The sequence below is a fragment of the Aricia agestis genome, chromosome 1, assembly GCF_905147365.1.
Source record: "Aricia agestis chromosome 1, ilAriAges1.1, whole genome shotgun sequence".
Taxonomy (NCBI): Eukaryota; Metazoa; Arthropoda; class Insecta; order Lepidoptera; family Lycaenidae; genus Aricia; species Aricia agestis.
Genome location: NC_056406.1, coordinates 1,015,646 through 1,029,904, shown reverse-complemented (window position 1 = coordinate 1,029,904; position 14,259 = coordinate 1,015,646). Strand labels below are relative to the sequence as shown.

The 14,259-nt window shown below is 41.8% G+C and overlaps 1 protein-coding gene across 1 annotated transcript in view; it reads right to left on the bottom strand.

Annotated features, from left to right (window-relative positions):
• Positions 1 to 621: 621 nt before the first annotated feature.
• LOC121729708 (low-density lipoprotein receptor-related protein 1) overlaps positions 622 to 14,259 on the bottom strand; it is an 80,471-nt gene continuing 66,833 nt past the window's right edge. The window contains exons 61-78 of the mRNA XM_042118312.1: positions 10,991 to 11,149; positions 10,360 to 10,868; positions 10,174 to 10,277; positions 9,794 to 9,947; positions 9,537 to 9,625; positions 9,169 to 9,246; positions 5,228 to 5,294; positions 4,910 to 4,971; positions 4,725 to 4,821; positions 4,248 to 4,437; positions 3,780 to 3,988; positions 3,433 to 3,695; positions 2,940 to 3,158; positions 2,227 to 2,342; positions 1,863 to 2,117; positions 1,249 to 1,467; positions 816 to 954; positions 622 to 680 (exon numbers count right to left, since the gene is read on the bottom strand). Of these exons, the coding sequence (XP_041974246.1) occupies positions 622 to 680; positions 816 to 954; positions 1,249 to 1,467; positions 1,863 to 2,117; positions 2,227 to 2,342; positions 2,940 to 3,158; positions 3,433 to 3,695; positions 3,780 to 3,988; positions 4,248 to 4,437; positions 4,725 to 4,821; positions 4,910 to 4,971; positions 5,228 to 5,294; positions 9,169 to 9,246; positions 9,537 to 9,625; positions 9,794 to 9,947; positions 10,174 to 10,277; positions 10,360 to 10,868; positions 10,991 to 11,149 (2,988 nt within the window). The remainder of the gene's footprint in view (positions 681 to 815; positions 955 to 1,248; positions 1,468 to 1,862; positions 2,118 to 2,226; positions 2,343 to 2,939; positions 3,159 to 3,432; positions 3,696 to 3,779; positions 3,989 to 4,247; positions 4,438 to 4,724; positions 4,822 to 4,909; positions 4,972 to 5,227; positions 5,295 to 9,168; positions 9,247 to 9,536; positions 9,626 to 9,793; positions 9,948 to 10,173; positions 10,278 to 10,359; positions 10,869 to 10,990; positions 11,150 to 14,259) is intronic.

Genomic DNA, 14,259 nt, shown 5'->3' with positions numbered 1-14,259 from the left:
GATCAAATATTGGGAATGGCCGTTAGTCAAATGCTTAGGCATAATGTTAAATATTTTTTAATTAATATTATCTTTGGTGCTTACTGAAAACCAGCGTTGCGAACAAATCGGCGCCTACTCAGCATATGTTGCGAAATATGCTGAGTAGGCGCCGATTTGGTAAGACTCGTATTTGAAATGTTATTGATTATTTGTATTGTACATATTTTACTGTTTTACCAAATAAAGTTTCTTTCTTTCTTTCATTCTTTCTTTCTTTCATTTTCGTGCTCTGTCCGAGCGTCTCGTATAGCAGCTGCTTGCCCTTGCAAATCTCCTCGCTGGAGAAGGAGGACTTGTAGATCTGCATGATGCTGACCTCGTCCATAGTGTCAATGGCGTGCTGGATAAACGCCAGCAACTCGTTGGCCACGAGCGCCATGGTCACGTGCAGCGGCAATGTGCCGCGCGATTCGCAAAAATATTACTTATGCTGCGTGTGTAACGCGGAGCACGACCGGTCGCTAACTCAACACATTACACACTGAAAGTTATATACTTTACTATATATTATACTTTTGAACGAGTGGGTATACCACTTGTTCAAAAGTATATTTGAAATAGAAGGAATGACATTTTAAATTAGCTGTAACCCATATAAAGTAATACCCACTTTCTGGGCTTTTCTGACAGAAGTTTATCTGTTAATAAGCGTTTATGATTGGCTAACGTCAATATATTAACCAAACAACAACATCGTTGAATAGATTGTTGTTGAATTGATAAGCTCAAAAATACAGAAACAAAACATTAGTCAAGGTATACAAGGGACTGACCTGCATCCCCGTCTCTAGCGCCGGGCCGCGGTGGGATCTGCGCGGGGGTCGCGGCGTGCGAGGGGGGCGGGGCGCTGGCGTTGCACGGCGCCGCCCCCGCCGGCGTGCACGGACACTCCACGCCCGCCGGACACGGACCCTGTGACGTCACGCGTTTACTACCACGGATTACCACGGACGGAAATTTTAGTCGTAGTAATGAGTAAATAATGACATAAAATTAAAAATTGTCAGCTACTACCAAAATATCGAGAAGTAAGTGAGTTGATGATGAACTACAAGTATTTACGATCATTAAAACAAAAACACAATGAAATCGGTTAATACGTTTAGTTACTTAGATGTGACTGTGACAGACACACTAAACTTTTACCCCGCTATTAACGTTTGGGTTATGAAATACTCAATATTAATACTACAATTTAACACTGACGTTGTTGGCGCAGTAGGGCTGGCAGAGTCTGCAGATGGCGCCGGAGTCGTCGTCGGCGCAGCGTTCGCAGTGCTCGCCGGTGTAGCCGGGCGGGCAGGCGCAGTACGCCGCGGCAGCGTGTAACCGCCGGCACGTGCCGCCGTTGGTGCAGGCGGCGCGCGCGCACGCGTCCTCAGCACGCTCGCACCGTGCGCCCGTCCAGCCCGCGTAGCACGTGCACTGGGGCACAGATATTTATTGTATATTTTAAGATACTACATGGAAAACTTACAGCTACAGATATTTAAAACAGAATAAAAAGAAGATGAGCCAATAAAATATTTGCAATTTTATTATTATTTATTACTACACACTGTGTGTAGTACACAGACAGACAGACAGACATACTTTCGCATTTATAATATTAGTATGGATTGTCCCTTAGCGGGTTTAGATGAAAAATTTGCTATAATCAGGTCATAAAGCTATAAATAGGCTCGGTTCACGTGTCTTCGTAACAAAAAGCAGACGATGGACATTGTAAAAATTATTTATAAGTGTATTATTAGTGTAAAAACATTCATTCATTTTGGGCTACTATTCAACGTAACCGACAGTCAATAATCGAGTCTTACCTCTAGGTCGGGTAGTGGGTCGGGGTGCACGTGCGTGTGCGGCGCGGCGGGCGCGGCGCGGCACGTGCCGTGCCCGTGGCAGTACGTGGCGCAGCGGTAGAGCTCGCAGCGCGCGCCTGCCCACTCCGCCGGACACGCGCACGCTGCGGTGTCACCGCGCAACGCGCACGCACCCGCGCCGCACGCTAGCCCGCACGACGGCGCCACGCCTCCGGTTCCACTCGACTCTTTTGGCCCCACGCACTCACGGTGTTCCTGAACGATTATAAAATTGGGGTGTTATTAGCAAGAGAGCTTATTTCTCATACATATTTTGTATGAGAAATAAGTTACTTGTTTGCAAAATTATCATTTTATATCTTACATCAGCCTTGTCCGTGGAGGGCGTCAGTCCATCGGGACAAAGGCAGGCGCGCGTACTGTAGGTGCGCACGCACAGGGCACTCGTGTGACATGCGCTGGTCGCGCACGGGTCCTCGACTGCAAGAAAATAAAGTAAGTAAATGATAGTCTTCATTATTTTTTACACCACAACTACAATACACTTTACAGAATACATATTTAATTGGTAATTTTTTACAATGGCACTGTCGCAAACTATTTAACGAGTCTGTTGGTAAAATAGGACTACGATCAGACATTTTGTGTGGGCCCTGTGTGGGTATCGCGCAATGAACAAGAACAAAATAATAATAATAATCAGAAATCGTTTTTATTACAATTCACAGAATCACACTCTTCACTTTAATAACTTCACTTAGCAGAAGTAGCACAAACGAAACTATAGACAGTTCCGGAACGTGTTGGCTAGTTGGAGGCCCAGACGAGACTGATCGCATCTTCTGGCGACTGGCACAGGCGGGGAAATTTCCCTCTCCATCTCTCTAACTCCGACATGCCCCGACTCTGTCAAAGCGCGCCACTAGATTCATAAAGATGGCGCACTTAAGTTCCGTTTCCGTTTTTGACCGGATGCGACATATTTATTAATTAATCGATTGAAACAAGCCATTTCAATCGCTAGCTGCAAACTTAAAGCAAAAAAAAAAAGTCAGATGTCATAACATTACTACTCACTGTCGTCTATGGCCAGGAAGAGCACGGGGTGCATCACGGCGAGCGCGGAGACTGCGGCGCGGTGGCGGGCGGCGGGGCGGGTGCGGGTGGCAAGCGGGGCGCGCGGGGGCCGGCGGGCCACCAGCTGCAGGCCGCGCGCGCCGCCACACCACACCCACTCCTCCCACACGCCCAGACGTGCACAGCCGCGACCGCCCACCACCTCCCATGTACTGTTTTCTGCACGAAAACATCACAAGGTAAAAAGAAACCCGCACTTTACTACCGCACTCAGAGACGAATACTAGTTACTTAAACATAATATTATGTATTTATTTTGACATAAACCCCATGCATTATCTGTACTCTCCAAACTCTCCAACTATCCATCATTAATGGTCTATTAGTGCGGAATTAAGATAAAATTCAAAATTACAATGTGGTATCACAAAACAATGTTAAAGTATATGAATGCCCAATAAATACATTCAAATGAAGATGATAAGGTAGTTACCGGTATGCGGGGGTATATGCGGCGGGAGTGCAGCGGCTGGCGGCGCGAAGAGCGCGTGCAGAGCACGCTGCGTGCCGTCGAGCGAGACGCTCTCGAGCGTGCCGTAGTAGGCGTCGTATACGTAGAGGCGACGTGACGGTGCGTGCAGCGCTAGCGCGCCCGGCCGCCGTAGTCGTCGCCGCAGCAGCGGACGCGCGTCTCCACCTGCACCGTCCGCACGCCATACGCCTGGCATGGTGCCGCGTTCACTCCAAAATATGTCGCTGTATAAAACGGAATTTAAAATTTACATTAAAGAGTTACTACTAAACTCTAAAAAAAATATAATTTTAAATATCGTTTCTTACCCGGTGTCAAGATGCAGCACGATGTCGTCGGGCTCGGCGGCGGCACGGGTCCACAGCGTGACCGCGCGACGGCCGTTGGCCTCCGCAGCCCGCACGGCGCCCTGGCCTTCGCCCGAGCCGCCTGCACCCGTCGAGTACACGACCGTCCAGTACACGCGCCCCGACACCGGGTCTACAGCCACGCCGCGGATCGTTCCTTCCTCTTTAATCTGTGATAAATTCCAATTCAGTGTGAGAAAGCCGCGCTTCGGCAAGAACAAGAATAAGTCAGCTCCAATTACTATTAATTTATTACAACCGATGTTCAAATGAAAATCTCATTGGCATGATATTATACATGTAACAAAGACACACGAAAGAATTCAACATAGTTTAAATACTAATGGTTGCTTTACTAATTACTGCTCTTTAACTGTGTTTATATATTTACTTCTATTTAGTATATTATATCAGTGTTGTTTTACTCACAATAGTCTCCGCCTTGACCATCGGGGGTAACACGTCCGGAAGGGGCGGTGTAGCGACTCGGTCGACGGCGCGCGCGGGCCGCTTAGGCGCAGGCGTGAGACGCATGCGGCGCACGCGGCCGCGCTCGTCGCCCCACCACACCCACCACGCTCCGCCCAGCGGCGCCGCCCCCACTGATACTATCTCCGTCCTGTCATTACATTAATGTAAGATGCCACTATACGCCGTGATAAAGTTGACTACAATTCGTATGACACTAAAGCGCTCCTAGTTGCAAAAGGTTGTAATACCATAAAAAATTTAGTAACTTCCTTACAGTGAATTGGCACAAATGATATTCAATACGCAAAATAAATTATGATGACTATCGCTCACAATATTACAACTCGAATCCCGAGAGCGCGACCTATTGAAAGTGTCAAGTTTTGCACTCTCAAATAGATCGTTCTATTATAACAAAACGATAGATATACGTACGTGTCGGGGGCGGGGGGCGGGGCATCGTGGTCGTGTTTGTACAGCTCGCGCAGGCGCAGCGCGCCACCGCCCGCTACTAGCGCTCGCGCCTTCTCGCCTGCGTAAAAAGTTAAAATCATGCAACAATGACAAAGAAATAGCCAAAAATACTACAGTCTTCTTTTTAGAGTCAAAATTATACTCACCGGTCGCTTCGCAGCCGAGTGTTCCGTCATGCATCTGATGCTGTCTGTATCCCGGAACACACCTAAAGAAATCTTATTAAAATCTCCTCTTCTTATTGACTACAAAAGGTATATCTTACAGAATTTGTTGAAGTTTGTTGAAGAGATATTTTTGATCTTATACTTTGTGGTTGTATTTAGATTTGAAAAACTATTTTTAGCTTTATAGATACGACTGTAGAGTTATACCCAGTGCAACACTTTTAGACCAAATTTTTATGTCAATGTGGCCTAAAGTGGCATATTTTTCAGCCACTAATCATTACAGTTTACACTCACTTGCAGGTGCGGTTGTGTCCTCGCAGCAGGCACACCTGCGGGCACGCGCTCCACGAACAAACACGATCTGCCAACACACCACGTCGCACAAATGTACTATCAGAGAATTTGATTCCTAAATCCTATGCAAATCGGGGACCTAAGTAGTTTGGTTGCGTTACGTCAAACCCAGCTGACAGGTCACAATTAACATTGAATTGACATATTCGACCAAATAACGTTGGTCTGTCAATTGCATAGGAATCAACTTCCTCGATGGTACATAAACAGCCCCCCTGTTAATGTACCATTGAGCCAAAATCTTTTCGTTTTCGCTTCGATATAGAATCGCCGATGAAAATGTATGGAATTGACATAGGCGTTCGTTAGTATGTTGTTGACGTTCGACTCGTCTTATGTCAATTCCATACATTTTGACAGCGATTCTATAACGAAGCGAAAACAAAAAAGTTTCGGCTTTAAATGGCCTGATATCGTTTTGTGACTATAATTATATATACAGGGTGCAATTAAACCTACCTGCCAAATTTTTTTTGGGGCTTAGGTATCATTAGGTGAGTCCATTAAACCAAAAAAAATAGGGTGTTAATTTTTTTACCATAACATATTTTATCCCGAAAAAGGAAAACATTTCAACACTTAAAATTTAATAAAAAGTTCATGGTTAGGCTAACACGTAAAATATATTATTTGAAGTAAACTACTTACATAATATCCAAGATATATCCACAGTCGATTAATATTCACAAGATCTTTACTCTCGTCGCATAAAGCAGGCCTTCTCAGTTCTCAATTTGAAAACAACAGAAAATAACTGACAATCACAAGTCACAACTCACAACTGCTACCCAAACAAATTAATAGGTACATGCTGCTACCGTTGATTGTGTTGGATGTTGATTATTGGTTTCATACAAAGAGAATAATATTATAATAATTACTACCGCGGGTTTCATAATCTTTGGTTCAAGTTGAGATTAGTGGATTATTGAGATTTGAGATTTTCTAATGATTTTCTTCATAGTTCATCTGTCTTCTTCTTCTTCTTTATAAATGGCCTCATTAACTGATTGCCATGACAAGAAAAAATATCGATGGAAAAAATTAGAACAAAATATACATTTATAATATGTACAATGTAATGTGATTTTATGTAATATATTTTCATTATGAGATATAAGTAAATAAGAGTTTAATAATAATTCATAATAAACGTTTCTATAATAACTTTAGTATTTATTAAGTATTTTACTTATGGCAACATTAAAATCTATATAACATAAAATGATAGGTCTATGTATCTGAGTATTGACTCTAGCAATACCGGGGTAATTGGGATAAAACATTTTGATCCTTATTTTTTCTTATAGCGCCTGATTCTGTGTGTGAAACATGCAAATATAAAAAACTATCTAATGATCAAGGATATTTTTTGATAATCTGCTGCTAAAAATAGCCATCAGATTCTGATAGATCTACATTATAAATACCTATTTAGATAAGTTTATCAAAATAGATAGTCTAATTGCCATAATAAAAATTCTGTTGTGTGTACATAGTAAAAAATCTGTTGAAAAACAACAACAAAATTATGCTGTATGGATCCTGCCATTCACCTTTATTCGAACCACAATTTAAATATACGTGAGAGAGCCATGCTTCGGCACGGATGGGCCGGCTCGACCGGAGAAATACCACGTTCTCACAGAAAACCGGCGTGAAACAGCGCTTACGCTGTGTTTCGCCGAGTGAGTGAGTTTACCGGAGGCCCAATTCCCTACCCTATTCCCTTCCCTACCCTCCCCTATTACCCTATTCCCTCAAAAGGCCGGCAACGCACCTGTAGCTCTTCTGATGCTGCGAGTGTCCATGGGCGATGGAAGTTGCTTTCCATCAGGTGACCCGTTTGCTCGTTTGCCCCCTTATTTCATAAAAAAAATTAGTTTATAAGTATTATTTCTGAGTTAATAAGTAATATTTGTGATTATTTTACGAAATGGGAAGTCCTATTGTGAACTGTCAATCCAGGATACACCGACGTTAAACTAGGGTCTAGGACTTGATAGCTTTTGTATTATTTTTTTTGTTATGCGCCTTCAAAGTTGGATATTCAAGTCGATTTTTTTTTTCAATTTTTCTTAATATTTGTATACCATTCGATAGCTTATGTAATTTAAATCAACTTTTGTTGTGAAACACTTTCATAGACGCAATAATTAATATAGCTACCGAACCAAAATCTCCCGCGATGCCTACAAGCAACTCTAAGGTGACGTCATAATCGAGTAGCATTTTGTATGGAGCATTTCGGGCAGGTCCATTTTATGAGATGTTTGAATTGTCATATCTCGGTGAATTTCTAAGCTATCAGAGTCATTCTTTCACGGACGTTTCTATTTTTTAAGGGTCTTTCAATTAGCAATAAGAAAAAAAAATAGTCATCATGCCTATTGTGTAATCGTTAATCTAATTACTTTTTGCCCAACTCTGCGCGCGGGGTGGGAGGCGGGAGGCCTGCCGCCCGCCGGTCGCCGGCGACCGTTTAGTACCACGCGCGTAGTTGTATAGCTAACACGTAATTATTTTGTTTGTCACGGCGCCCCCGGCCCCCGCGCTTTAATTAGTGTCTGTTACAATGTACCCTAACCACGATCGAGTGTTATGAAATGTGGAGGCATAGGTGGAGGTGCTACATTTTAAGTGGCGAAAGTTTACGCGGAACCCAGAGACTGTACGAGCAAGAAAGCGTTCCTCGTCTTCGTAACAGCTGATTGATGATTCTCGAATGCAGCAGCTGTACCCTGAATCTGTATCGCGAGACAATCAAAGACTCGGATTATGGACAGTTCGCACTTCGCAACACCTGCACACGCCTAGCCAGCCTCGAAGACATGCCTCTGACGAGGTTAAAAGTGACAAAGTTGTGCTTAACAAACTTTTAAAGACAATGTGCAAAACGCGCTAGACTTTGCTTAGAGCAAAACGGATTGCAGTTTGAACTCGTTTGAACTATGCTAAGTGTAGACAAGATGGAAGTAAATAAGATTTAGAGGTGGGTTGTTTTGATTTTTATTTTTTAATTAGTTGTACTGTGTACATAAGCTAATAGAATTTTTAAATACGCCTAAATGCAAAGGATGTGGTTTAGATTTATTATAAATTTCTAAAGTGCTTATTTTTCGTAATTAAAAAGTTGTAATTTTCGATTCTTTTGATGTGTATCAATTAATTTTATTCTAAACTGTAATTATTAATGTTTTAAGGCCGACTTAATCTTACGATGTAAGGCAGGCAGGAGGTAATAAAGAAAAAAAAAAACCTGTCTACGTCCTTTACATTTGACGGTCCTAAGTTCGTCAAAGTATGAAGTACTTGTACTATTATCTATTCTGTGGTATGATGGGAAAATTCGCAACTTATTATAATAACAAGAATGCAGTGACGGATTAGCCCTTAATCAAATTAAGCAATTGCCTAGGGCATCACGTCTGAGGGGGCACCAGAAGAGTAAAGGTTCAAAGGTAAGTATATATACGACTGCTGAGATGTATCACGCGGGCTCCGGCCTGACCGAGCATAACACCTCGCTCGGTCGGAAGATCTTCCTTTGGCCACCACACGCATATCCCCACACCGTCCATATTTTGTGGTGTTTGGTAGGATAACTTTCGGAGTATATTTCTCAAAATTTTAGTACTGAGTGATTATAAAAGAAGAAATACGTGTATTTTTATTTTTAACAAGGATCAATATATCCAAATTTGGCAGGAAGGTTAAATTGCACCCTGTATATAGAGTATAGTCTATTAGAATTAACATTTCAGTTATGTGTCAATATATCGAATTCCAAGTCCAAGTTGGCGCTATTTCCATTTGTACAGATAATATACACAGTTTTTTTACAGCGCGATTAGACTATAATTATGTTAGTTAGAACGTACCGTTGGCCTCGATACTAGTGTCCATAGATTCGTCGAGATCGGGAATATCCATATCCTCAAGCACTCCCCGACGCATACCTAAATAGACATTCATTTAAATTTAAAGCAGCCTCCACACGTTGGCCGTGTTTGCCGAACAGAAGAGGACGGCGCTATACTAAAGAAAGAGATTGAATTATTTGCGTCTTTCTTTCTGGTATAGCGCCGTCCCCTTCTGTTCGGCAAACACGGCCAACGTGTGGAGGCTGCTTAACATTAGTCAATAAGAAAAAAAGTTTTGAAAAACTTATTTCATGTTCTCTTTTAGTCTTATGGGTTTCCTTTTGTATAACCAGTTAATTTATTCGTCTTCCATGGTGTATACTCACATAGGTGCGGGTTCTCGTCGCTGGCGTCGCTGCAGTCGTCGTAGCCGTCGCACAGCAGGTTGGGTGGTACGCACGTGTCATTACCGCATCTATTCATATAACAATTTCATTTATTAAAGTTTGCGAAAATATACATTTCTAACTATGTCAAATATAAGGACTTAAAACTTTATTGTGGTCAAAGGGTATGTTAATTATATCAATGGAGCCTGGTGGACCCTGAAAGAATCTCCAGATAAAATCAAAGCTTCATTTACCTGAGCATAGGCGGTGGGCAGGCAGTATGAGCGCACAGTGCTGCCGCCTCGTCAGCGCCGTCGGGGCAGTCGCGGCGGCCGTCGCAGCGCCACGCGCGCGGCACGCATCGTCCGCCGCACCGCAAACGCGCTCCGCACCCGCCTTCTGCACTCGCTGTGCGCGGAAATTTGCCATAGTGAGTAAATTAATTCACTTGGCTTCTTATAAAACTATTAACACAGCGGGTTCCTTATATTTATGTAACTGTATGTATGTTATGTTACTCACAACTTATTAGACAAAAACAGCAACATTCATGGAAATGTTAATTTATTTATGTAAAGAAAACATTTTGAATGTAAAAAAAATCCTCCTAAAATTAAAATACATTTTAACTTACCGGCAGTGTTGTTGGTCCCTACAGGTGTTTCGTGTGCGTCAGCGCCGCACTGCGCCTCGTCCGCTCCGTCGCCGCAGTCCACCTCGCCGTCGCACCACCACTCCCTAGCAAAATATACATGTCAATTGCTACCCTGTTCTACGCGCAAATATATTGAACTACATCACGTTAATAAAGTTTCCTTACTCTAGCAAACACTCTCTGGAGTTCGGACACAGACGAGCGTTGGGTCCGCAGGCGGTGGCGCAGCCCGCCTCGTCCGCGCCGTCCGCACATTCGGCCGCGCCGGAGCAGCGCAACGAGCCGCGGATGCACTCGCCGTTGCCGCAGCGGAACTCGGACTCGGAGCAGTTGCGCGGCGTGCAGTCGCGCTCGTCGGAACCGTCGTAGCAGTCCTCCTCGAAGTCGCAGCGCCAGCGGCCGGGGATGCAACGCGCGTCGCCGCAGCGGAAGTACGTGGGTTCGCAGGCGCGGCACGCGGACTGCGCCTGGCCCTCGTCCTCGCGGGTGAGGCAGTCGGGCTCGCCGTCGCACAGCCACTCGCGCGGGATGCAGCGGCCCGACGCGCAGCGGAACTCGCCTCGCTCGCACTCTCGTGCCGCACACGCCGTGCCCTCGTCGGATCCGTCCGCACAGTCTGCGTCCTGGTCGCACACCCACACGCTCGGCACGCACGCGCCGTCACCACATTGGAACTGTTAATGTAAATGCAGTGAACAAATAAGTAATTCAATAACGTTGACTAGCCGTTTAATACACTCTTTGAACCTTTGTTTAGTAAAAAAAGGAAATAAAAATGATGTGCAGCATTTGTTACGTGATGGGGCGGGCAGGTAGGCGGCGGGCAGTCGCGCTCGTCGTCACCGTCGTGGCAGTCGGGCTCGCCGTCGCAGCGTGCGCCGGACGGGATGCAGCGCGCCGCTACTCCCGCCGTCACGTTGCCGCGGCACTTCCATTGCGTCGACAGACACGTAAACTAAACAAAACACATATTTGAAACAATGCCCATCTTCTATATTCTATCTATCTATCTATCTATCTATCTATCTATCTATCTATCTATCTATCTATCTATCTATCTATCTATATATATATATATATATATATATATATATATATATATATATATATATATATATATATATATATATATACTAGATGTCCCGCGCGGCTTCGCCCGCGTAAATTAGAAATTTTACAGAATCCGTAGCTACATTTTCCCATAAAAAATATTTCCCCCGTTTTTCCCACATTTTCCTGAGTTTCTTCTGTCGTATTAGTCTTAGAGTAATAATATAATATAACCTTCTCGATAAATCGACGGGTGCAAAGTAAAAAAAGTCATCTGCAATTTTGAGTTTTTCGTTTTTTTGTAGAAACTAGCTTAAAATATCATGTTCTACAACATACCAAAAACAAAAATTCAAATATCACCTTATTTTTGGTACTTTTGTCACGTAAAAGAAGACATCTACTCTTGTTTTGTGAAATTGCACGATGTAGATGCGGATAACTACCGCTGGTCGTCTATACGCGGGACGCGCGGGGGTCATGTTATGCGGCATAAGCGGCTATCTGCCATATAGCTTTTTCTACGTTGCGATTGTGATTTAGATGTCTCAATTTACTTTTGCAAATTAGTATTGTTTATTATGTTTATGAGTACCTATTTATGTTAATTCTTATTGTTAGCTATATTAATTGACTTCTAATTTGTTACTGTTATTTTTTACTGTTTTTTCATGTTCAGAAAGTCCAAAACGACTTTTTAAAGAAGTTGAAAGTTTCCAGAACATAAGTGATAGATTTATCGAGCAAAATACTGTGTTGCCCGATGAAATTATTGAACATCTTATAGAAAACCTTGATGTGTCACCGATGAAGACAAATGAATATAAGTTAACTTTGTAAGATAAGTCCCCATGATCTGAATACTCTAGGCCAGTCACACTAGTTCACTCTCAGTCTGAAATATAAAATGATTTTGAAAATTTGTCGATCTCAGCAAATTAACAAATACGCCAACACCCTCAGAATACAGTTCATCACTTCAAGTCCGCCGCGTCCATTATCAGTATTAGATCAAAATATTATATATTCTTTTTTATTAAACAGATACTTTGATCTCATATAATCTATGACCTGCTTGAGTTTATTAACTCAAGCAGGCCATCGAGTATATTGTCCCTCTCAAACTTTAAATCTTCTATAGACAACACCATTGATGCTTCTTCGGCAGTGGAGGCATCAAGTGAATGTTCTACGCCTTCCTCGTTAAACGGTAGAAAAAGACGTCAGTTAAATATTGATCTAAAGAAAAGGCGATTGAGAAATAAAGACACGTGTATTGATACGAGACGTAAATTACGACAAAGTTTAGGTAAACAATTACATCAGTCCAGAAATGGTAAATTACAACCTGCGTAACATCATATCCCGGCATTTGCAAGTTCTCGCGAAGTTTTTCTATTAACTTATCTTTGACCGGTTTTGGGATCTCTGTGATCACGAGAAGCAATTGAGAAATCGTTGAAATAAAATTTCATTTTGTGTTCTGAAAAATCGTATGCACCCCTCCGATGGTGTAAAACGTCCGGCGATGCTTATGATCTTATAATGAACCCATCATGCTTACAAGTGCCAAGTACAAAGACTTAATAAGCCTCTGCCTAAATTATAATAATTTACAACATAGTTCCTGTACTGATAATGATACTGAATAATTTTTAAATTAGTTTAAAATAATTAAAGTATTGACACAGAATTTCATTTTTGTTGTGAGAAAATACGATTTTTACGAAAGTAAATGAATGATTCCTAAGTATATCCATACTAATATTATAAATGGGAAAGTATGTTTATTTATTTATTTGTTTGTTTGTCCTTCCTTCACGCTCTAACAAAGAAACAAATCGTATTGTTTTTTGGCATAAACTTAATTGAAAGGATGAAAAGTAACATAGGCTACTTTTGGTCTTGGAAAAACATCATGTTTCTAAGGGAGCTTACGGGAATATTTGCAATTTACGCGATTTTCAAATTCCACGCGAGCGAAGCCGCGAGCAAAAGCTAGTATTTCATATTTTAACTTCCTTCTAAATCGTGTACCTTGCACCGAATCGACAACGTAGAAAAAGATATCTACGCAATTATGTTCTGAACTTGGCGTGTTTAAGATGTAAAACGTTTAACTACATATTTTAATAATATAACTTACTTGTAATAATAATATAAAGTGTTACACTTTACGTAGTTACTGATAATCGTACTAGTAATCGGTAAAAATACTTTAATAAATATAATTTTTAATTCCCACGTAGAAACGACCAAGTGGTAGTTAACTCAGTTGTCATATTTTCAAGCGCAATGTAGATGCAGACAACTACAATATCTCGTAAATTAAACATAATTAGAAGAAATTAAATATACATGTGGAGTCATAAATAAATAATGAAACAATGATGAAAATTTCAATAAATTTGATCGGAAATTGACAAAATGGGAGCATTTTTTCCTATTATGCGCTCTCCTGAAAAGTTGCTGTTTTGTAGATGACTCTTTTTACTTTGCACCCGTCGAAATGATGAGTCTTACTCGATAAATGATCTATCTAACACTGAGATAAGTTTTTGACGCGTTCAAGCAAACATACTCTTCAGGTTTATAATATTAGGTAGATATAGATTTTTTTTAATTATCGCTTGACAAACTCGAGTCTCGATCTAAAAGACTATGAAATGGTATAATATGGTAGTGATGATGATGATGATGATGATGAAGAATGTAATTTGCATAGTAGCATATGCTTTCTGTTCTTAAAACAACGCCGAAACTCCCAAACTTGTATCTATAAAGAATCAGGAATTCTCTCAGCACCTTCCGAACCACGGTATACCAGGTATATCTCGGTGCAAAATCTTACTTGTTGGTAGCATATGCTTAGAATACTTCTCACGAAACCGAAGTCACCATATGTTTCCCTATAAGTTTTGAGGAGTTCCCTCGATTACTTATGGATCCTTCATCAGATCACCACTTTTCTGAATATAATACCAAATTGGGATGATACCCTATATACCAAAAGAA